The sequence below is a fragment of the Hippocampus guttulatus genome, chromosome 15 (genome assembly GCF_054856545.1).
Source record: "Hippocampus guttulatus isolate MCC_2025c chromosome 15, RoL_Hgut_1.0, whole genome shotgun sequence".
NCBI classification, from domain to species: domain Eukaryota; kingdom Metazoa; phylum Chordata; class Actinopteri; order Syngnathiformes; family Syngnathidae; genus Hippocampus; species Hippocampus guttulatus.
In genome coordinates this window covers 2,272,916-2,297,693 of record NC_141275.1, presented here as the reverse complement: position 1 = coordinate 2,297,693, position 24,778 = coordinate 2,272,916, and the positions used below count along the sequence as shown (strand labels likewise).

The 24,778-nt window shown below is 42.3% G+C and overlaps 2 protein-coding genes across 2 annotated transcripts in view; both read right to left on the bottom strand.

Moving 5' to 3' along the window:
- Positions 1-580: 580 nt before the first annotated feature.
- Positions 581-16,629, bottom strand: hspa8 (heat shock protein 8). The gene is made up of 10 exons (XM_086130780.1): positions 16,507-16,629; positions 10,999-11,072; positions 7,602-7,819; positions 4,784-4,989; positions 4,559-4,711; positions 2,734-3,289; positions 2,380-2,582; positions 1,393-1,591; positions 1,082-1,314; positions 581-1,018 (listed from the first exon to the last, which is right to left on the bottom strand). Exons 3-10 carry the CDS (start codon positions 7,804-7,806, stop codon positions 821-823), a joined length of 1,953 nt encoding a protein of 650 aa, XP_085986906.1. The 5' UTR covers positions 7,807-7,819; positions 10,999-11,072; positions 16,507-16,629; the 3' UTR covers positions 581-820.
- Positions 16,630-18,012: 1,383 nt separating this feature from the next.
- hyou1 (hypoxia up-regulated 1) overlaps positions 18,013-24,778 on the bottom strand; it is a 39,209-nt gene continuing 32,443 nt past the window's right edge. Inside the window, exons 20-24 of the mRNA XM_086130992.1 lie at positions 21,215-21,471; positions 21,047-21,131; positions 19,425-19,680; positions 19,231-19,335; positions 18,013-19,120 (exon numbers count right to left, since the gene is read on the bottom strand). Coding sequence (XP_085987118.1) covers positions 19,074-19,120; positions 19,231-19,335; positions 19,425-19,680; positions 21,047-21,131; positions 21,215-21,471 — 750 coding nt within the window. The 3' untranslated portion in view covers positions 18,013-19,073. The remainder of the gene's footprint in view (positions 19,121-19,230; positions 19,336-19,424; positions 19,681-21,046; positions 21,132-21,214; positions 21,472-24,778) is intronic.

Here is a 24,778-nt window from a genome sequence, read left to right as displayed (position 1 = left end):
TTCATATAATATCAAGTCCTGAACGGTTTTAATCCTCCTCATTGTCCTTTCAAAATTCTCAATTCCCTTCAAATAACCCAGTGGTCAATACATTTCATGAACCTGTTTTTCAATTATCAAGGCGGGCTGGTGGGTGAGTGGTGAGCACATCGACCTTACAGTTCAGAGGTCGTGATTTCAATCCCAGCTCCGGTTAGCATGTTCTCCCCATTCAGTGGGTACTCCAGTTTCCTCCCACATTCCAAAAACATGCATGGCAGGCTAATTGCACTCAAAATTTTCACTGGCTCAGGGTGTCCCCCACTTACTGCCTGAAAGACAGCTGGGAAGGATAGCGCATTACAGAAAATGGGTGGGATGGATGAATTATCAAAGTATTGGGCAATATTGCCCTTTTTCCTGTACCAGGGCATATGTATTGGCATAAATACATGGTCCATCTCAATAATGCAGAGCTAAACTTCTTAAAATGTGGGTGGTTCAGAACAATCTTAATGCTGCCACACCAAGAAAACTTTTCATAAAAAGGTGACAATGTGTATCATACCTGAATGGGGGCAGGGGAATAAAGACTGACAAATAGGGTCACACGTTTTATTGTCAAGGGAAATACAACATTCTCAATGTACTTTAACCATCAACACAATGTGTCCGTTTCAGCTATTTAATCCAGTCGTAAACAATTTAAGAAAACCTGAACCCAGTTTTTTTTCACCCCCCTCCTCTTTGAAATACAATTACACTCTGCAGCATGAACAAAGTGCTACAAGAGGGCTACCTTCTTAGACGCAGGAATAGTTAGCTTGTAAGGTATTAATCCTTAGTCAACTTCCTCTATGGTTGGGCCAGAGGATCCACCACCAGGAGCGGCACCACCAGCACCGGGGAATCCACCAGGCATGCCTTCTGGCATACCACCTGGCATGCCGCCAGCACTCTGGTACAGCTTTGTGATGATAGGGTTGCACACCTTCTCCAGTTCCTTCTGCTGGTGTTCATATTCGTCCTTCTCAGCAGTCTATGCATCAAGAAGAAAAAAAGTTAACTTCTTATCATTAAAGCAGTAAATTTTATTACATACCTGGTTCTTGTCAAGCCAGCTGATGACCTCATTGCATTTGTCCAAGATGTTTTTCTTGTCATCGTCACTGATTTTGCCAGAAAGCTTTTCATCCTCCACTGTTGATTTCATGTTGAACGCGTAAGATTCCAGGCCATTCTTAGCGGACACCTTGTCACGTTGGACATCATCCTCCTCTTTGTACTTCTCAGCTTCCCGAACCATGCGCTCAATATCGTCTTTACTGAGACGCCCTAAATGTAATCAAAATAAATGTATTAATTACTGTGCCTTTGCATTTCACATGATCAAATATAAAATGAACGCCGTACCCTTGTCATTTGTGATTGTGATCTTGTTCTCCTTGCCAGTGCTCTTATCAACTGCAGAGACGTTCATGATGCCGTTTGCGTCAATATCAAACGTCACTTCAATTTGAGGAACTCCGCGGGGTGCTGGAGGAATGCCTGTCAGCTCAAACTTGCCCAACAAGTTATTGTCCTTGGTCATAGCACGCTCGCCTTCATATACCTGTTGGGGGTTAGAAGCAAGCTTTTTAACGCTGAATATTGTACCGGCACACACACACACACGGCAACAAGTGGATAATATTACCCTGGACCAGGCAAAGTAAACATGGTGCATAATGTATTTTATTTTTGACACGTCATTTACATGCAATTTGGGCAATTGTTGATTTCATTTGTCACTTACACATACAAAGACTTGAGCATGAGTTTTGTTTTTAACTGGAGATGGGTAAGCTTTTAATATTTTTATGCAGGGAGATTTTGTGTCGAGATGATAAGACTTATGTTCACTCATGCGTACATTATCACAAAACATGAAAAGATGGACGTTTAAGTGGTCAAGCCTGATTTGCTTGCACTTCTTATTGAGAGTACAGGCTATGGTAACGGCAGGCTTTTAATGTGATGGCAACAAGAAAAAGAACTTCGCTACAATTGGTTATAAACTTGCTATGTAAAATGAACTATTTTCCAAAATTAATCAGCCCTGGCGGTTAGGGTAACTTATTTCTTCACTGCTGTCTTCTGAGACCGACTGAGCATTTGAATCAAGCATGTTTTAAATGTTAGAACAACATCCTTGTTTCTTATATTATCAGTCAACATAAAACTGCCATTTTTCTGCTCTCGATCCGACTTTAAAGCTAAACCAAGAACAAGATCACAGATTTATTTTTACCAGGTCCTCCTGCTCTAAGGTCACTCTGCCATAAACAATTGTCACACTGAGGAATATGTGCCAGTTGCAATGTAAATTTCTGTGATACATTTTTATAATTAGACACTGACCTGGATGAGCACACCTGGCTGGTTATCAGAGTATGTGGTAAAGGTCTGGGTCTGCTTTGTTGGAATGGTGGTGTTACGTTTTATCAGGACAGTCATGACGCCTCCCGCCGTTTCAATACCCAGAGATAAGGGAGTAACATCCAGAAGCAGCAGGTCCTGGACATTCTCTGACTTGTCACCAGACAGGATAGCAGCCTGGACAGCTGTCGACATAAAAGCAGAAAATTTAACAAGACTTATTATAAAAAAATAAAATAAAAACACAGATTCAAAATGCAGAGTTTGGTTGTAATATCCACCTTATCCCAGGTACAATGCAGAAAGTGGCCGTTTTAGGCACGTGAAGACACTTACCGGCCCCATAGGCAACAGCTTCATCTGGGTTGATGCTTTTGTTCAGCTCTTTGCCATTGAAGAAGTCCTGCAGCAGCTTTTGGATCTTGGGGATGCGAGTGGAGCCGCCAACCAAGACAATGTCATGAATTAGCCCTTTGTCCATCTTGGCATCACGCAATGATTTCTCCACTGGGTCCAAGGTCCCACGGAAGAGGTCAGCATTGAGTTCCTCAAAGCGAGCTCTGGTGATGGAGGTGTAGAAATCAACTCCCTCATACAGAGAGTCAATTTCAATGCTAGCCTGAGTGCTGGAAGACAAGGTGCGCTTTGCCCTCTCGCACGCTGTGCGCAGACGACGCACGGCTCGCTTGTTGTCACTGATGTCTTTCTTGTACTTGCGCTTGAACTCCGCAATGAAGTGGTTGACCATGCGGTTGTCAAAATCTTCCCCACCAAGATGGGTATCGCCAGCAGTGGACTTAACCTCAAAGATTCCATCTTCAATCGTCAAAATTGACACATCAAAGGTGCCACCCCCAAGATCAAAGATGAGCACATTCCTCTCTGCACCAACCTGAAATGTTAACATTTTATAAGGCAATTTGTTAGAACACCAGAACTGATCATATACAAAACCCGATTCCAATAAATTGGGATGTTGTTTTAAACAAATACAATAATTTGCAAATAATGTTCATTTAATTGAACACTACAATGACATAGTTAATGTTCAAACTGATAAACTTGTTTTCTGCAAATTATCATGAACCAAACTACATTCTGCGTGTGCTGCGTAGTAAAAGAGAGCAGGTACTAGAATGGTCTGCCTGCAGTCCAGACCCGTCTCCCATTGAAAACGTGCGGTGAATTTTGAAGTGTAAAATTCGACAAGGGAGATGCCTGTTGGAACAGCTGCAGCTCAAGTAAGAAGGAGATAATATTCCACCTCAAAAGCTTCAACGATTACCGTCCTCATATCTCAAAAGTTTACAGGGTTCAATTTTCTTCTGTTTTGCCGTGTGCCTCAATGCATTTGACTTGATCAGGAGGCTATGACAAATTTTACCTCTCACGGAGATGCTCTTCTTGCACACTCGGCAGTAGGCCGATGTATAATCGCCAGCAATCTTTCCGACTCAAACACGAAACTCCGGCTTCTCCAGCCACGCCACTTGAAAATAGCAGTGTCCCGGAATATTTGTCGCGACGCCACTCGAGTGTCCGCGCCAACATGTACGCACGCGCACGTCTTTTGGAAGCAACCGACGTCACAAATCAAATACGCTTTGATCTACAACAACAAAACGCTAGCCTAGCCGAAACAACAGCTAAGCTTAGCTGACGCACACACAGCAGACTATCGACTGCTGAGGTGCGCTTTGCTCGAGTGGCGTCGCTACATAGTTGTCTGTCACTTGTTGAGATCGATAAATAGATTTTTCCAGAAAATACGGTAATTGTTTGCCGAGCCGGCAACCAAACCATCCATTTCACTGTCCCAGGATGGCGTCAATCTATTATTTCCCGGAATGACCCGAAGTGATCACGTGACCATCGTCGGAACTAATCGGAGATGGCGGAAAAAGCAGAGCGGGTACCAGGTCCTGCATGTTTCGACAAAACTAATTGGAAGGGTGGGGAAAATGACATACACAAATGAAATAAACATTTTAACACGTTTATTGAATGTTGTTCAAAGAAAAGGTGATGAAGAACCTGTCCCATCTTTTTTGGAAAGTGTTGGAATTCACAAGATTCTAAATTGATGATTATTTTCCAATAATAAAGTTGATCAGTTTGAACATTAAATATCTTGTCTTAGTAGTACATGAAACTAACTTACTTTTTTGTCCAAGCCATATGCGATAGCAGCTGCAGTTGGTTCATTGATGATACGCAGAACATTGAGCCCAGAGATTGTTCCTGCATCCTTTGTGGCCTGGCGTTGGGAATCATTGAAGTAGGCGGGCACCGTAATTACAGCATTGTTGACGGACTGTAAACAAAGCGAAAATGAGTCAATTTACAGTTTTCATATATAAACACACACAACTCCTTGTCGACTTACTTTTCCAAGATAAGCTTCAGCAATCTCCTTCATCTTTGTCAGCACCATTGAGGAGATCTCCTCTGGGTAGAAGGACTTTGTCTCACCCTTGTACTCAACTTGAACTTTTGGGCGAGTGTTGTCATCAACGACGATAAATGGCCAGTGTTTCATATCAGATTGTACAACTGAATCATCAAACCTGCGGCCAATTAATCGCTTGGCATCTGTAGAAAAAAAATGGTGAGGGAATCATATTAGATACACTATAATCGTACTATATAGGGGAAATTCAAATCACTTCACAGTGGCAAGAGCGAATAAAGAAAAAAGTACCAGATTATTAATAAATGCACATGAGCCTGTACAGAAAAAAAATTGGGCTCCAAAGTCATAAAAGGAGAAGTCAGCTCTGGAAATTTTTCATGACAATAATAATGTTCTACATTGGCCCACTAATCTAGAAGTATTACGATTATTCCTGCGTTGGTGGAACATTAATTATACAGCAAAATCCACGTTTTTATCCATTTTACCATTTGCAGCCAATCATGGCTCAGCTGGCAAACAGATGACCAAACTAAGAAAACTGCTGAGCCGCTATCAGTCATTACCGGAGCCACTGTGATGTCATTATCGGTCAACAGCATGTGGCAAAATGGCCACCCCATGAGATGGATCAAAACAGGCAGATGTTGCTGCTTGATTCTTATTCTACAAACGCAATTAAACAGAATGCCATGTTTATACTACTCAAGATACATAGAACATAGTGTCAAGAATATTTTTGAGTTAAGAACCACTCATCTAAACCACTCATGCACGTTTCAGTCTACTTGCACCCTCTATTGATCGTAAATTTACACTGCAGTCTGATATTTTCCCTGTTCTGGGGTAGAGCTTGTCAGGGGTCACCACAGTGATTTTGTTTGTGATAGTTTACCAGATTACTCATTTTATGTTTGAGTCATTGGGAGTGTCAATTCAATAGTGACAGCCCTACTGTTGTAACTTTAAAAATTTTTAAAGAGAAAATGCCAAGAACACTAAGGTACACACTGCAGGTCATGGTTTGATCCAGACACCGGCCTTCAGATAATGGATGAAGATAATATCACTAAGATTATTTGCTTTCACTGTACAGTCCTGAGTTTTCCTTTTGACTTTTGAGATCTGCATAATGTTCTTAAAAATCACAGTTCAGCAGAGCTTTTCTTAACCAATTTGTCTGAAACATTTTTAATGCCTCTTATTCAGATGCTACATTTGTGCAAAAATGTCATGTACAGTGACACTTCCACTACTTATTTTTTTTAAATAAAATAACTAACCAGATCATTGTATATTATTGACATAAAATAGCCTATAATGTGATAGAATATTTATTTATTCCATAATCATTCCGCTCTTACCAAAGATTGCATAAAATATTGAGGGGAAGATGCAAGAACACCAGGTGTACTGTATTTTCACGACCATAAGGTGCCATTTAAAGTCTTTAAATTTTCTCCAAAACGGACAGGACGCCTTATAATGCGGAGCGCCTTGTGTATGCGCCGAGTTCCAAAGCCTGTGAGCCGACACGTTGTTTATATAGAGAAAAGGCGGAAGTGAGTGAGGACAGGCATGCGGCGAAGAAGTCCGCCAATCAGTGAAGGGTGGGCGTGTAATATATATACATATATTTAAAATAATAATAAATAAATAGAGAGAGAAAAGGCAGACGTGAGTGAGGACAGGCATGCGGCGAAGAAGTCCGCCAATCAGTGAAGGGTGGGGGTGTAAGTGGACGCTAAAGGCACGCCCCTAGCAGGTACCAGTACCTGTATATAGTGTGGGTATGTGCATTATTGCACAACAACTTCGGTTTTGGTTTCTAAGAACCCCCAAAAATGAATACTACAAAGAGACACGCTTACAAAGCTCAGTTCAAACTTCAAGCCATCGGTTGTGCGGAGGAACATGGGACTCGAGCAGCCGCGAGGGAATTTAAGGTCAACAAATCCATGGTTCGCAAATGGAGGAACAGGAGAACGAGCTACGCCAAGTCAAAAAGACGAAGCGGAGTTTCCGTGGAAAGAAGGCATGGTGGCCCGACTTGAAAAACCAAGTCAAGCAAATGAACTGAGCTTGCCGTCATTCCCGGAGGCTTGACTAAAGAACTCCAACCGCTGGACATCGGCATCAACCAGGCGTTCAAAGTAAAGTTGCGAGCAGCATGGGAACAATGGATGATTGATGGCAAACACAGCTTTACGAAGAGTGGGAGGCAGCGCCGGGTTAGTTACGCCACTATTTGCGAATGGATTGCGACTACTTGGATGAACGTGTCTGCTTGCACTGTTGTTCGAGCTTTTGGCAAAGCTCATCATCATTTCTGTGGAGCCACATGGCAATGACAGTGACTCTGACAACAACGAGAGGGAACCCGGCGTTCTTGATGGATTACCGGTACTTGCACAATTGTTCAATTTGGATACAGAAGATGAGGACTTTGATGGATTTCTGGGTGATGATTGATCGAAAAACGTGAGTACATTGTAAGATGGCTAAATAAAGTACAACCGAACTCAGTTTTGCTTCCGTTGCCTTTTTAAAAACGTGTTTTGAGCGTGTATCCATAAGTCTTAGCATGCTACCGTATGCTTCAAGCTAAGGTGTTTTTAGCATGCATGCATGCCGTATGTTTAAGCTGGAGTATGTTTTACCATGCCTGGCTGCGCCCAATAATACAGTGCGTTTTGTGTATGTGTCAAATACAGAAATAGCACCAGTTACCGAGACTGCGCCCAACAATACGGTGCGCCATATGGTCATGATAATACGGTACTTTACTTACCAAAGACTGTGTTGGTGGGGTTCATTGCAACCTGATTCTTGGCTGCATCACCTATCAGCCTCTCGGTGTCTGTGAAGGCCACATAACTAGGTGTGGTCCTGTTTCCTTGGTCATTTGCAATGATTTCAACTTTTCCATGCTGGAATACACCAACACAGGAGTAGGTGGTCCCCAGATCAATACCAACAGCTGGTCCTTTCGACATGCTTGCCGTTTCTCTGGAAAAAATAAATAAAGGCAATTTCTTTTAACCAATTTAAAATAAAACATACAAAACCCTCAATAAATTTCATGAGAACAGATTAGTGGCAACAATGCAAGATCATGGGTGACGGAGTGCCCAACCTTTGACACAAGATCTACTTTTCATGCAACCAACCTATCTTGAGCAATGTTGAGGTGAAATTATCTTCCATTTTTTGTGCACTTCGGGGTTCCCACTCTTCCACTTGCTTTTTATTTATGGATCTTTTAATGACTTTTGTGGACAAATTTAGCCATTTTTAAGGACTTTTTCTCCATTCAGCGGGGGATTCACGGTGGATTTAATGCCCGCTCAGCAATACACGGGCTGAACAGAAAGCCACATATCACTGAGCTGGTGTTCAAATCATTGCTGCCAAAGGAAGGGCACATCTTTATTTTTAGGGGCAATCACTTAACCCTTTATTTGACATACTGTATGTCAAATTTTCACGTTGCTACCTGTATCACAGGTAGGAAAATGAAAAAAACATTTTAAATTAATTCTCAAGTAAAACACAAAGAAAAATTTAAATTGAGAAAATATAAAACTTTAAATTGAGAAAATGTAAAACTTATTTTTGAATAAACGCAACACTCAGAACAGAGCTAATGGTCATATGGGTCACCTGGAAAATCTGGTTTCACGAACAGTAGTACTGATTGCCCATCTTAGCAGTCCAGTATACCTGAACAGCTGAAATGCATGTCAGAAGTCTAAATCCCAAATGGTCCAACCCTATTATTTTCCCTCATATCACCTTCAATGATCAGACATGTTTTATAATGACAAATATGAAACTGATATGACAATTAGGGAATAGCAGACAGTGACTTAGTTTTCTCCTCAATCTCTTTTGCAAGTTCTTGGCGATCAATTTTCTTCTGTTTTGCTGTGTGCTATGACAAGTTTTACCTCTCACGCAGATGCCCTTGTTGCACACTCGGCAGTCGGCCGACGTATAATCGCCAGCAATTTTTCCGACCCAAACACGGAACTCCGGCTTCTCCAGCCACGCCACTTGAAAATAGCATTGTCCCGGAATATTTGTAGCGACGCCACTCGAGCGAAGCGACGCACACACAGCAGAGAGCAGCGGACCATCAACTGCTGAGGTGCGCTTCGCTCGAGTGGCGTCGCTACGTATTTGTCTGTCACTTGTTGAGATCGATAAATTCGATGAATAGATTTTCCCAGAAAATACGGTCATTGTTTGCCGAGCCGGTAAACAAACCATCCATTCACTGCCCCAGGATGGAGTCAATCTATTGTTGTTTCCGGGAATGACCCGAAGTGATCACGTGATCATCATCGGAACTAATCGGAGATGGCGAAAAAGCAGAGCGGGTACCAGGTCCTGCATGTTCCTGGAAAACTGAATTGGAAGGGTGGGGAAAATGACATACACAAATGAAATAAACACCGCAGGTAAATTTTTATGGATTTTAGAAGATTTCCCTAAAAATTATGGACAATTAAGAACATAATTTTACTACTTGTTTTTTTAATGGATTTTTATGAACTTTATGGACCCATACGAACCCTGCACTTTTGAGAGAGAGAGAGAGAGACATATCTACCTATCTAGACACACACCCATACATATGCACGTGTGCATATCTATAAAATGCAGTAATTTTGCCATGAGCGTCAACTCGCCACCTAGCTTTTCACCCAAAAAACTCCAGGTATTAAATTTGCACCGGTCAGTGCTTTAGGTTTGTTTCTTCACATCAGTTTCGAATCCCAACTCTGTGTGATTTAATGCATTTATTTACTACATTTACAATATCTTGGAGCCAGTCGGGAGTTGTAAAAAGCATGTTTTGTTTCATTCATTTATTTATTGAAGAATTGAACTGGTATGCAGTTGAAGAATTTTGATTTAGCTTGTAAAACAAATAATTGGCAAAATTAGGGCACCACAAAAATAAAATGTTATGGTTGGGGTAAGTAGGGATGTTAATAACAAAAGAGAAAAAAAAATCAAACAAGAAAATAGGTTGTGGTAGGATTAACACACATATACAAGTTCAAGAGCTAACCTACAAAAACAAACAATAAAAACCTTAAAGCTAATGTTCAGTTATAATTAGTATAAAGTTACTGGACTGACACTGTCCAACCGCTCGCAGCGGAAATCGGGATCTGTAATCAGCAAAATAGCAGATTCACGTCGGGCCCAGAATTCATCATTGCGGCAATTGAACGATCAGAGCAAGAGCAAAGTAACACTTGCAGGAGAGTTGCCGGCCACAGCAAATTAACAACTGCTGACATTAACATGACGCTTCATCACAATTCTCAGAGCATCTTTTTATTCCAGCTTCCATTTTGAATGTTTTTCATTTTACTTCATACCAAGCAAAGACTTGTTAGCCATGTAAAATGGAGACTTCCGTGTCAAAACGATTTCCTAAAATTATTTGGACTATTTCCTCATCTTTGACGCGCGACTTCGACAAGAAAGAAATTCTGCAATACTGGCACTTAATTATGTTTCACCCACTTAAATAACTGATAGCAAAATGAAAAACCCGAACGGAGATAAACAATGATAACAGCGGATTCAACGTACACTGCAAAATCGAAGTATAGCTCGTCGAATGACCATTTTATGGCCTTTCAACGGCGTAAACGGGCATCGTGTTGTACAAAATGGTGACCATGATGCTCGCTAACGTTCTACCATGCTAACCTTAGACGGTGAGCGTACAATACAATACGCACGTAGGCTGCTGATTAAATAGGAAATCTATGGATAGAATATTCCAAATCAGTCGTCATTTGTTATCTCTCGACGAGGTTTCGTCGTTCGCACTCAAGGATGCAGGAGTAAACCGTTAGCTTAGCTAGAGGGCAGAACGTTCTCGAATGTCTCTATCCTCCGCCCCCACCCATCCATTAATCTCCGCTCATTACCTAAAGCTACCACGAATAGCATCTAATTAAGCACTAACGGGAAAACAACTTTATACTTTTTTTGGGGGGGGGGGGTCTGTGTAATGTTAATATGGACGAGTCATTCATTTCACAATCATTAACGAGATGTCATGCAATTCGTTTAAACACTCGGGTATTAACCGACCTTGCAAGCAAAGAATTAAAACCAAAAAAAAAAAAAAAGAACAAACGAAAAGGTAAATGACTCACCGAAGCAGTGAGTTCTGGTATATTTTCACAAAGCGGGATGTTGGAGGGAAGGTCTGGACTGAAGGTGGCTTGTCCTTGGTGGTGAAGCAGGAAAAGGAAGTACTTGTGAACGGACCGTTATTTATTGCGGTCAAAGCACCCAATCACACGCAACGTTTTCCAAACGCACTCAACGTACAGCCAATGTCCAATCTTGTGACGCGCCAACGAGAGTGACCGCTTCCTATATGACGTATGTTTCGCAATCGAACTGATAACCGCGTGGCTTTAAATAACGGCAGCAGATTTCGAGAAAATTCTCGACTGGCAAATGCGACAAAACTGAAGTCGTTTTAAGTTGTGACGTGATATACAAATCTTTTAACTCAAATCACAACATTACAATAGTAACAGATAAGACATTTATGGACCATTCTACCGAAGTAGTTCAAATTCTGAATTGAAAAATGTGCCAAAGTGGTTGAATAAGAAAAACATTACTACAGTACAGTATATGCATTTTGCATCATATATACGGGGCACATAAATAGTAAAAGTACAGTCAATTTTCAAACGATGTTTTCTCGTGTTTCCCAAATAGCTTGCCCTGTCCTAAAATTGGTCACATCTAAAACACAATTAGAGTAGAATGAAAATAATTCTATTAATGATTCATATTTTTTTCTGTTCCTCACTCCACACAGTATTTTTATCAAACAATATATATGGTTTGAAGATCAAAATCTTGTCTAAATTAAATTTTAAAGGCATTTGATGTTATTTTCCCCTACATTTATCTAATCAAGTGCTTTCACAAGAGCTGCAGCTGTAACAAAGCGCTTTACAAAACAGTTAACACAAAGTAAAATGATAAACACAACAAAGAACAGAAACATGGACAGTCGTGCAATCTTAACCACTTTTCTCTCAGACGCTTTGTTGTTTGAAGCAGTTCTAGATGGAAGTGTCCATTCACTAGTGGATCAGAGATGTCATGCTCAAAATGTGCAGTCGGCTACAAAGTAAGTTTCAAAGTAAACAAGAAGCTGTAGCGTCCATTGACGAAACAAAGAGATTGGTTCACTTCTCCTGTCGCATGTAAATCCATCTCAATTCCAAGTACGACTCTCAGTTCCAAATACGCATCCGTGCTCCGCGCCAACGCTCCAATCCAAAATGCTATTTTGCATTGTAAAATGGAAAAAATTGTTCATATTGACTTCATAACTCATCATTGTTTAACACCGAACCAATCATTATCATAAATTGTTGCTTGATAACGTCTGTTTTGTGTGTGTGTGTGTGGGGGGCGGGGGGGGTAATGACTGGAAAGTTCCGTTAGAATCAACATACTGTTGCTGTTGATTCAGTAACACTTTGTCTAAGGCACATGTGTCAAACTCAAGGCCTGCTGGCCAGATCTGGCCCGCCACATCATTTTATGTAGCCCCCGAAAGCAAATCTCAGTTGTCAACTTTCATGATGCTTATAAAAATCTCTACCAAAATGTCAAATGCTCATTTGTAATAAATAAGAGTGAGACTGTAAACATTTACTTGTTAGCAAACCCCTCATTACAGTAACTTAAATAATAGTTGAATAAACCGTTAATCTTGACTTCTTATATGCCATATAAGAAGTCAAGAATAACGGAAACCATATAATATATGGTTTAAGTCATAACGGCCCTCCAAGCGAAAGTGTAACTAAAATCTGGCCCGAGACAAAAATGAGTTTGACACCACTGGTCTAAGGCTAGCATTGTAATCACTGAATTCTTTTTGCTATATTTTTACTTTTAACACGTACTCTAACTAAAGAAACATGAATTCATCCATTTTCTACCTATTTGTCCTGTACTTTTCTGAAACATTTATTTTCTGCATACAATACTTTGTTTTTCTTTTCAACCCCCACCCCTTCAATTTTGCTGCTGTGAATTGGGAATTTCTCCATTGCGAGACTAATAAAGGTTTTCTTATCTTATATGACTGGAGGGTCATGTTTCATGCAGGGGTGATGAGATGTTTCTCTTTTTTCTGTGATCTGGAACTTTGTGTTTCATTAAGTCCTTCTGAGTCTTCGTTCTTGCGCAACATTTGGACTAGTCTTCAACTTGCACCTCTGACAATGTTTTCTATATTTTTCCTTTTTCTGTTATTTGATCTTCAGCTTTTAACTTGTATTTCTCTGTAGCTGTGTGTTCTTGCACTTTTCATCGTCTTTAGTGATGAAAGCCTTGGCCCTGGTGTCTGATCACCTTTCACTCGACGTGCTAGGTGGCGATGAAGCCCGGCAAAACATCTCCATCGCTCTCTGTTTTTTCAGAGACATCTCCATGCTCTTCTGACTTGCCTTTGCTCTCTGATGGAGCAATCAATCAATTGGGTAGAATGGCTCTATTATACAGCGATGGAAAAAATTAAGAAGCCACCCTTGTTTCTGGCATTGGTACATATTTTTAGGATCAATAAATCAACGAGAGCAAACACATCTCATAAGAACTTAAGAGCTGATTGTGAGACGTTCTAAAGGTTTTCTTGATAACAACCAAAATGATTTCAGAAATTCTTATACATAGTAAATGGCTCTGCGATTATACTGCCCAAAAATTGTGCTTTTAGACTTTCCATACTTTCTTTTGTATTAATTCATCGCTTGATGATATCTGTCACGTATGCGAGGTGGTGGTGGACCCCAAAAAGCAGGCAGGAGGGAGGAGCAGGGTGTATTTGAAGAATTGTATTTAAACAAAGAAAACTAAATCCCAAACACACAAAGTCCAAAGTATCAAACAAAAAAACCATGACTAAAGCTAAAACATAACAATGAACTAAACATGACAGAAACTAAGAGCAAACAGCAACACACATGACAGTAGCAAGAAGCAACAATGACCCGACACCGAGTGTTCGGGCAGGAGTCCTTTTATACAACTAATTACCAAATGACCAACAGGTGTGCAGCTGCCGGGGGAGCCCTACAGTGCCACCTGTTGGTCCCTAAACCGAATCATGACAATATCGAAGATGGCGCCGTAGTTGGCAGCTGCCGGCAAGTGCTCTTCGAGAGCTTTGCTTTTTTTTTTTTTTTGTCTTTCGTTTTGTCACATGGTGTTTGTTGTTACTTTGTGAAGGCCCAATGTGGATTGTTTTCAGTGGGGTTTTTTTTTTTTTTTTTTGGCTATGTGCTTGTTGGTTGTACCAGCATTGATTTTGATGGAGGGACTGTCGGCGAATTTTGACTGTCGCCACTGGACAGTCCCGGGGCGCTTGGGGTTTTTTGCACCTGTAATGGACAGCATCTTTCACAGCCACATTTTGTTTTGCGGAGATGTCGGTGCTGTTGGACAGTCTGCGCTGGTGCAGTTGGATGATTGGTTGCTGGAGCCGAGGATGAGGAGAGAAGAGCGTCATTGCAGAGTGTGGATGCATATTTGCAACAGAGTCGCCGCTTGGAATTGAAACGGATTTTCATGGGGCAGGAGAAGTGAATCAATCTCATTTTTTGTCAATGGACACTAGTGTTTCTTGTTTACTTTCAAACTTAGCTTGTAGCAGATGTGTGCAAATTTTGAGCATGACGTCTCTGATCCACTGGTGAAAGGACATTTTGATTCCCTCCTCTTTCATTGAGAACTGCTTCACACAGCAAAGCGTATGCACGAAAAGTGGTTAAGATTGCATGACCATCCTTGTTTTATGATATGTGTTGTGTTATATTATTTTATTTTATGTTAACCCTTTTGTATCGCGCTTTGTTACAGCTGTAGCTGTTGTGAAAGCGCTATATAAATCAGGATGTATTGAATTGTATTCATAAGGCTTTTAGTGGCACCCGATATCAAAAGGAACAAAAAGTTGAAAAAACATGGCGGACTGTCAATTTTTTCTATTGCTGTGTATTTTCAACTCAGCAATTAATGTTTTTCCCTCTCTAGAGTTGTCTCCTAACGATGAAGCAACATCCAGTATAATCAGGGGCATTGCCAGACCCCTGTTGCTGGGGTACATGCCCCAGTACCGTATTGGCCCGAATATAAAACGGCCCTGATTATAAGGCGACCCCCTCTTTTTCAAGACTCAAGTTTGAAAAAATACTTTTTGAATAATTACATAATTAATAATTACAGTACATCTGAAACAAATGATTATAACAATATATTTGAGAGATTCAAATCTTAATATCTGAACATTTAAATATGTAAACTAAAGTGCAATTACATTCGTAAATGAATGGCTTCTGGTTTTTGAAATGTAAATGACATCATAACTTCTCAGCTGCCAGTTAACCGGGCCCATCTTCGACCCACTTTTCTCCAGATTGTCGCTACGTTTCTCCATTTTCTGTTATCTCTTCTATTATTTTCTTCTCTTTTCTTTCTTACCGCTATTTTTTATTTTTCTTCTTCGTCCTACCGCTATTTTTATTTTTATTCTTTGTGACAGGGGTTCACTTTGGCCTGGGAAGTTAAGTTCAGCATTCGCTTCAATGATATCTGGCGCCATCTAGCGTCGTGAATGGGTATAATGTCTAGACCCCGAATATAAGACGACCACCACTTTTTCAGTCTTATTTCAATGCAAAAGACACCGTCTTATATTCGGGCCAATACGGTATTAATGAGCTTTACCCCAGTATTAGGAGCGGACTGGCCGGTACGACCAGAGTTCAACAGAGAAAAGGAAATTGCTGCACTGTTGTTAACATATCGTAGCAGCCCTCCGCAATGTTTCCCTCCATTCATGAATTTGCGACTTGCTCATGACAGACGCTTCTTTCCTCTGCCCTCTTCCCCTAATCCCTTACTTTCCCTCCTCTGTTCATGATGTGTCACTGGCAGGTGGGCCCAGATTGCTAATATTGGCCTACATCAACGACAGGACTCGAAAAAGTCATTGCAATGACACGTAGGGGCGTCGGTGCTGAGCAATAGAGGTAAGTGTTTTATATGTTCCATATGAAAGTATCACCAACCATCACCATCATATCACTGCATAAATACGCTTCCATCCATCCATTTTCTGATCCGCTTTGAACCGGTTGCCAGCCAATCGCAGGGCACACAGAGACATACAACCATTCACGCTCACACTCACACTGAGGGACAATTTGGAGTGTTCTATTAACACACGATCTGTGCACCGTGAGGTCGACGCACTAACTAACCACTCGACCACCAGGCCGCCACTGCATAAATACCTTCAAGGTATTATTTCCACAAGACTGATCACTTGCAGGCCAACAGTCCAAATTATGTTCCAATATCATATTTAAATCTCCACCTATTACAAAACCAGAATTTGGAAAGCGAGTAAGAGAATATTTGATATGAAAGGTTATTATTTTCATAATTTGAATTATACCCACACATATTAAGAATTACTACATTGTTGTTTACTGGAGCTGGTGGGCATCACTCGTTGGGTGTGAGAATTCTGGTGCTCGCAGGAAGGCCCACCACAGGCTGGCGGGGCATTCCACCTCAATTGCTGTTTGAGGAGGGTATGCCGACATAGGTTGTCTTACCTTGGCCTCACTGTAGAGCGGGTGCACCAGATGGGTAAGTGGGCGGCCTTGATTCTTCTAATGGTGGGCTGGAGAACTCGACTCCCCCACCCTATTGTTGTGGCAATAACAACTGTCGGCCATTGTCAAAGTGCGGTGTTTCCTGAAAGTAGCGACAAGTTTTCTACCCTGCCAAAATGACTGTTTGCATTTGCCGCGGGGCATTGTGGGATGCGTGACGCCGACATCCGGAGCTCTATTGTGTTTTGTACATTTGATTACTTTTTCAATCCTATTTTGATTTGAGCAAGTACTGTGTGTGCTAATTTGGTTAAGTGGACTTGATGTATCAATGCAATACTAAAAAAAATATTTTTTTATGCCCTGCGATTGGTTGGCAACCGGTTCAGGGTGTCCCTCGCCTACTGCCCAAAGACAGCTCGGATAGGCTCCAGCACGCCCCGCGACCCTTGTGAGGATAAAGCGGATCAGAAAAAGGATGGATGGATTTTTATTATTCATAGAAGGGATTGAAAAAATTGACTATTGGTTGATAAAATACGGCCGAGTGGTTGACTGGTTTGCACGTCGGCCTCACAGCGCAGAGTTTGATTCCGGCTACGGCCTTCCTGCGTGGAGTTTGCATGTTCTACCCGTGCCTGCGTGAGGTTTCTCTGGGTATTCTGATTTCCTCCCACATTCCAAAAACATGCATGGCAGGTTAATGGAACACTATAAATTGTCCTAGGTGAGTGTGAGCGTGGATGGTTGTTCATCTGTGTGTGCCCTGCGATTGGCTGGTGACCAGTTCAGGGTGTTTGGCGCCTACTGCCGGAAGACCGCTGGGATAGGCTCCAACGGGAACCGCGACCCTTGTGAGGAGAAGCGGCTCAGAAAATGGATGGATGGATGGACATTTTAATGCACTACACCAAGCCCGTTGAATAAAACTGAAAATCGGTCAGTAAAGCTTCCTGCTTCAGACCAAATATTGTGACTTTCCGCAAAGGGTGTGGCCATTATGGTGCTGGAAAATCTGATGAGTCACAGTGACCGAATCAAAGTGCTGTCACCATTTTTTTTTCTTTTAAAATTTGGCATTGCCGTGCCTACCTAAGCTGCTGAACTTCACCCACATCATCTTTCTCTTGTGAAAATTTTACACATTTGATAAGAGTCCGTTCAGCCATGAAGAAATCTCCGAACATTTTTTTCATCGTAGTGGTTAACACTGCCATACCCAGAGGTTTTGGTGCTCCCTAATGTTGACAGTGGTCTCCCTTTTTGGGACATCAGTCCAAAACTGACAACATTAAATAGGCTGCAGAAAAGCTTTTCCTGGAAGACAGCACGACCTCCAGGAGGCATATTGAGACTAATTTTCACAATTGTTGTCCAATGTCATGCTTTTATTAAATAAATAATTCATAACAATGGGCTGAAATGCTGAACTGCATAAATCAGTGACAAGCAGGGATTTTGGAAAATTACATTGAATGAACTGTACAAGAGCATTGAACAAGAAACTATCTGTCCACAATTCTTTATTTTTCTATATGTGGAAATTTTTTCCCAATAGTTCAACTGGAGGGGAAAAAACACCCAATGAACATATTCCATTTAAAATAAACTGGAGAAAAAAAGTGGACCATTTGGAATAGTACACACACCAAAAAAAATCTTTTGAGCATTGCGCACTTAAGTCAACTCCAGAGGCAACTAATTTACACTTTTATTTGTTGTCATCTTCCAATTAACTATTTGTTGTCATCTTCCAATTAACATGTTCTCAAAAGTAAGGGTGCAGGTCGCCGGGCATACGGTGTACTTGTCATCACATATCAGCTCTGACTTTAGACAAATATGTTTTTTTTTTAAAGTATTTCAACAATGGAGTCACATGACTGCCATGGAACACCATATTGTTCATGTTTTGACAATTATGCCATGATACACAATCGATGAAAAATCACTTTGTTACGTTGTGTTAACAACTAGTATCTTTCTCTGGCTGCCAGAAATGTTCATCAAATATATATTTCCATAACAGAGTGCACTGACACGATTCCTTTTTTTTTTTTTTTTTGGTAATTCCTCGGTTAAAAAAAAAAAAAGTTAATGTTACTTTACTCTTAATACACCAATAATCCAATGTGCCTATTCAATCTAATGTGTTACATTGACTCAGACTGAAATGTTATAATTGAAGTTCTGTTTTCTTGCTCCTTCCAAGGGCCTGGGAGAGGTGGGTGTGCATGTTGGGCTGTCTGGACAGGATCTTCAGCGTCAGCATACAACAACAATAGGGTTCAGAAAAATACAGTGCAGAGGAGTAAAAACAAACATTAACTAAAAAAAAAAAAAAAAAAAAAAAAAAAAACCCAACAACAACTAAACCAAGTTGCTAAAGTTCTTCGTCACAGTGTGAAGCGTATGCTGCTGAGACCAACATAAGAAAAAGGAGAAAAGTCATCACGAGTCTTTAAACCAAATCAACATCAACAAATGGACATCAGGTGAAAAATGAAAAGAAAAAAAAACATTTGCACCATCAATAAATATTGTGATAACTCTCCCAGTTCCAGTTGTTATAATTCATCATCTATGTGGTTCTCAGATTTAGCCTTCTCAGTTCCTAGAAATTCGGACAAAAGGGAAAAAAAGAAAAACAAACCCGAACGTTAGTTACAATTCATACCAATGACTTTGGAAGTCTGTCATCACAAAACTAAAAAGCAAACCAACCTGTTTTTGTTTCTTCTGCGAGCTGTGATTTGGTCCCAGATTCTATCTGAGCAGTGCTCTCCTCTGTGGGCGTGGCATCAACGGGCAGCTTGTCTTCTAGGTTTTCTATATTTGAAAGTGTCGTCAATATAAGGAATTCTACTTGTCACATATCGGTGTTTCATTATGTTTTTGAGTGTGCAAGTGTCACTCACCACTCGTTTCGTTGGAGCTCTCCTCTGTGGGCAGGATGACTTCCTGCTCAGCGGTGCTATTGGCCTTGCTGCTTTTATCGGCGCTCGTGTTGTTCTTGGGTTTAGGCTTCGGCTTGGCAAACTTTGCCTTATTTAGAAGGTAGTTGACTTCTCTGTCCAGCAGGGCAAGCTTGGCCTCAATGTCTTTGGAAAGCATGACTGGACGCTCTTTTGGAGAACGTTTCTCCTGCTCAGCGGCAATCTCATTCCTCCATGTCTGGACAGATGGCGGTGGTTTTCATGCATTACTTGTAAAAGGCATCAGCTAAAGTTGTCTTTGTTTTGAAAATAAAATAAAACAAATAATAATAGAAATAGGGCATCTTTACTTAAGTTCAACCTAAATACTCAATTGCAAGCATGTAAACCACCTTTGCATTGCCAAACGCAAAACCTAGCAAAGTTGCATTCAGCAACTGTTAGACTGACATGGATTCTTGCAATCTATAAATTAAATCAATCTTGAGACTGCACTTGAAATCAGTTCGCAAATGAGACCCGTTTCAAACTGTGCGACCAAGAATTTCATTTGGTCGCATGTGTGCAAGTGCATACATTTTAACGCTCCCACCAACACATGGACTGTATTCGACATTACAATCAAACCTCGGTTTTCGAACGTCTCTGTTATCGACCAAATCTGATTTTGACCAGAAAATTAGAGATTTTTATGCCTCTGATTACGACCGACAACGGGTTTTCGACCAAACCCGAATACGCCACTCGACTCCTCTCGGCTTACTTTCACAAGGAAGTGACGCTTCCTCTTGTAATGTTCATTGTGAGCAGATGTATTTGTTGTGATTTACGCAAATCTGCCTGTTTTTTTGTTGTGCATAGTTTATTAGCCCCTAATCATGGGCTAATAAAATACTTTCGGATTTCGAACAGCCTTCTGGAACGGATTATGGTCGAAAACCGAGGTATGACTGTCCATGCTAGCTGGTAAAAAAAACTTTTGTGTCGAGCCGTGTGAAAATGAAGTGCAAATGATTGATCAGCATGTCCAATGTTAAATCCTACATTACCGATGCTGGCATTACAGAATTCCCACATGCATCACCCCCACCTCTGTCATGGCATTCAAGCTAGCTCAAAAGGCATGAAACTGACCCGAATTCCGTTTAGGGGTGCACCAATTCATCGGCGGGGAACAGCGGCTATTTTCTTAAAATTTTTGGGGGGGTGGGGTAGGTGGTGGTAATTGGTGATCAACGGATCTCATAAAATAAAACCGATCTTGTCCACCAATCACATTCCCCTCCACTGTCCTCTTCTGCTTTGAGGTGACTAACAGGCTTTCTATTTCTATTTGGGAAAAACGACTTCATGTATTTAAAACAACCCAAATAGTATTGTTCCACAAGTAATGAAAAGAAATCGGGATCAGCGGGTCAGGCTTTATAAAGATCGGAGATCGGCCAGAAAAGTGTGATCAGTGCACCCCTAACTTCCATCATCCCAATCAGTGTTAGTTTTCTTTTTACAGAACAGTAATGCACACGCACACACAGATAAGGCTCAACTTTTCAATCTAACTGTAGAGCAATTGAAAAGAAGAAAAAGAAATGAACGTCACCTACCAGTGTCCCATTGATCACTTTTTCTAAAACATTCAGTTCAACTTCAGTAAATATTTGATCGTCTCCTGGAATGAGCTTTGCACTCCTTTGAAAGTATAAAAAGAAAAATGTCAGAACAAAGACAATGTCAAACTAGTGTCCTCAGATTTCCATGTCAACAAAGCTCACCGCAGGAAGATGCTGGAGGTGTTGAGCATGCTGTCCAGGGCGGCGAGGTGATCGGGCCACTTGCGCCGCTCTTCCACCCGAAAAATCATGTCCTTGCACACGTGCTTGAGCTGAGAAAGCTTTTCCTTGAGTTGAGTGGTGGTTGCAGTGTAGCCATCATCGTCCATCCATGCGGATGCTTCACTGAGTTTGGAGGAGATCTGCTCCCTCTCCTCATCTGTCACCACCAACTGGTATTCCTCCTGGTATAATTTGTCCTGGAAAAAAACATGTCAATATGCGGGAATTTTATGTCAGCTTTAAATCTGTGCTTACGTGCAGTGTTTTGAACCGATCATCTTGGAAGCTGTGGTTTATAAACGTCTCCAAAAAAAAACTTTCCTCACATTGACAAGTCACATTTTTGGGGCTCCGAGTTGCAAGGATCTTCTCATTTGTCTGATTATTGGTCGATGCAATAACTGTAAGTCACGGGTGTCAAACTCAAGGCCCGGGGGTCAAATCCAGCCCGTCATGTCATTTTATGTGGCCCGCGGAAGCAAATCATGTGTGTTCACTTGTCAAGAAACAGAAGACGAGACGCTCGGTTGCGCGGGGACATGGCTCTGTATCGGCTCCTTAACACCCAACGGAACGTCTCCCTTCGACATGACAAGGAAATCCTCTGGAGCATTCAGGCATCAGCCAAGGAGGCAGCTTCCCAAAACAACAATCTGCGGCAGCTCTTCAACCTCCTCCGCAAAGATGAAGCAGGCCCCCGCCGGCGCTGTTACTTAGTCAAGGACAGGGCTGGCAAGATTCGTTCAACCGAAACTGAGTGCATCAGTCGTTGGAAGGAGCACTTTAGTGAGCTCCGAAATCATCCTCCTGTCCCCGAAGACCCAACTCTCACCATACATTTCACCACTAAGCCGGACTGTCCCATCACCGCCATATCGCCAGCGAAGTCAAAGCAGCCATGACAAAGCTAAAAAATGGTAAAGCGTCAGGTCCGTGTGCAATCACAGCAGAGACGCTGAAGGCTGGTGGTGACCACATCATCCTGTGGCTCACACAGATCATCAACCATGTGTGGGTCACAGAGTCATTGCCTGATGACTGGAGGCGGGTCGATGCAGCAAAGGTATGGAAAGGGGTCTGGCGGTGGGGACCGCGACACGGAGCTATCGGGGAAATCGAAAGGTGGTGGGATTTGCTTCTATATAAACGAAGAATGGTGCACTGATGTCACGAAGCTCGACACACACTGAAGCCCGGACCTGGAGTCGCCGTCTTTAAACTGCAAGCCTTTCTACTCGCCACTTGAGTTCACCTCCTTTTTACTAGTTGGTGTTTACATTGCGCCACACGCTAACACGGCGATACAAACGCTAGCTGAACAAGTAAACAAACTCGAACTAAAATACCCAGAGTCACACCTGATCATTTTGGGCGATTTTAATAGAGCACATCTTAACCGTGAACTTCCCAGATATAAGCAGCACATCGACTGTTTCACCAGAGAAGGCAACATTCTAGACCACTGCTATACAACAATCAAAAATTCATACCGATCGATCGCCCGTGCAGCATTGGGTCTTTCTGACCACAATTTAATACACTTAATACCTACATACAGACAGAAACTCAAATGTGTTAAACCGGTTGTTAAGACTGTGAAAAAATTGACAGATGAAGCAAAGCTAGCTCTACAAGAATGCTTAGACTGCACTGATTGGGGCGTCTTTGAAACTTCAACGGGCACACCGGATAAATAGACACAGACACTGGAACATCATATATCAGTTTCTGTGAGGACATGTGTGTACCAACAAAGTCCTTCCGCTCCTTCAACAATAACAAGCCATGGTTCACTCCCAAACTCAGGCAACTCAGGAAAGAGAAAGAGGCCGCATTTAGAAGTGGAGATCGGGCACTGTACAAACACGCCCGAAACCAATTGACAAAGGAAATTAACATCGCTAAGAGAAGCTATGCAGAGAGGCTGAAAAACCAGTTCTCTGCTAACGACTCTGCATCTGTATGGAATGGCCTGAAAGCAATCACAAACTATAGAATGCCATCCCCCCAAACAGTGAACAATAAGGGTCTTGCTGATGAACTAAACATGTTTTTCTGCCGATTTGAAAAGGACACCCCCATTTCCCACACACACCCACCTCTACCAGAAACTACTACCCCCCCACCCTCTTTTTCTCCACTACAGATCCACGAACAGGACGTGAGACGGCTCTTCAAGCAACAGAAGATCAAGAAAGCTGCGGGGCCCGAGAAAGTGTCCCCCTCCTGCCTGAAAGTCTGTGCTGACCAGCTGGCTCCAGTCTTCACACAAATCTTCAACAGATCCCTGGAGCTGTGTGAGGTCCCATCCTGCTTCAAACAGTCTACCATCATCCCAGTTCCCAAGAAATCGGCAACATCGGAACTGAACGACTATAGGCCTGTCGCTCTGACGTCTGTGGTCATGAAGTCCTTTGAACGCCTTGTGCTGAACCACCTCAAGAATGTCACCGGACCCCTGCTGGACCCTCTTCAGTTTGCCTACCGGGCAAACAGGTCTGTGGAGGACGCAGTCAACATAGGTCTGCACTACATCCTCGAGCACCTCGACAGCTCAGGGACCTACGCAAGGATCCTGTTTGTGGATTTCAGCTCTGCGTTCAACACCATCATCCCGAAACTCCTCACCCTCAAACTTCTCCAGCTCGGTGTGTCCCCTACGATCTGCCAGTGGATCCTCAGCTTCCTGACGGGACGGACACAACAGGTGAGACTGGGAGGAACAACATCATCAACGCGCACCACTAGCACTGGAGCCCCACAGGGATGTGTCCTCTCTCCACTGCTCTTCTCCCTCTACACAAACGATTGCACCTCAACAAGTCCAGCTGTGAAACTCATAAAGTTTGCAGACGACACCACGGTCATCGGTCTCATCAAAGACGGTGACGAATCTGCGTACCGACAACAAGTGGAGCAGCTGGAGCTCTGGTGCAACCGACACAACCTCGGGCTGAACACGCTCAAGACTGTAGAGAGGATCGTGGACTTCAGGAAACATCCTTCTCCACAGTTGCCCCTCACACTATCCAACTGCCCTGTGTCAACCGTCGAGACCTTCAAGTTCCTGGGAATCACAGTCTCCCTGGACATGAAGTGGGAAGTCAACACCATCTTCACCCTGAAAAGGGCCCAGCAGAGGATGTACTTCCTGAGGCTGCTGAGGAAGCATGACCTGCCACAGGAGGTGCTACGTCAGTTCTACACGGCAGTCATTGAATCAATCCTGTGTTCTTCCATCACGGTTTGGTTTGGGGCCGCCACAAAAAAGGACAAAATCCGACTTCAACGGACAGTTAGGACGGCGGAAAAAATCATTGGCACCGCCCTACCCACTCTTGAGAACTTGCATACTGCAAGAATCAAGACAAGGGCACGGAACATCCTCCTGGATCCCCCGCACCCTGCCCACCACCTTTTCCAGCTACTCCCCTCAGGCAGGCGCTACAGAGCCATGCGCACCAAATCCAGCAGACACTTAAACAGCTTCTTCCCTCTAGCCAT

What these genes read in the sequence shown, in the direction of transcription:
- hspa8 (XM_086130780.1), bottom strand. Translation starts at nt 7,806, where the DNA reads ATGTCGAAAGGACCAGCTGTTGGTATTGATCTGGGGACCACCTACTCC. An exon ending in CATATGGCTTGGACAAAAAA is followed by an intron (nt 3,290 to 4,558) that starts GTAAGTTAGTTT and finishes TTAACATTTCAG; the next exon opens with GTTGGTGCAGAGAGGAATGT. An exon ending in AGCTGTTGCCTATGGGGCCG is followed by an intron (nt 2,583 to 2,733) that starts GTAAGTGTCTTC and finishes TTATGTCGACAG; the next exon opens with CTGTCCAGGCTGCTATCCTG.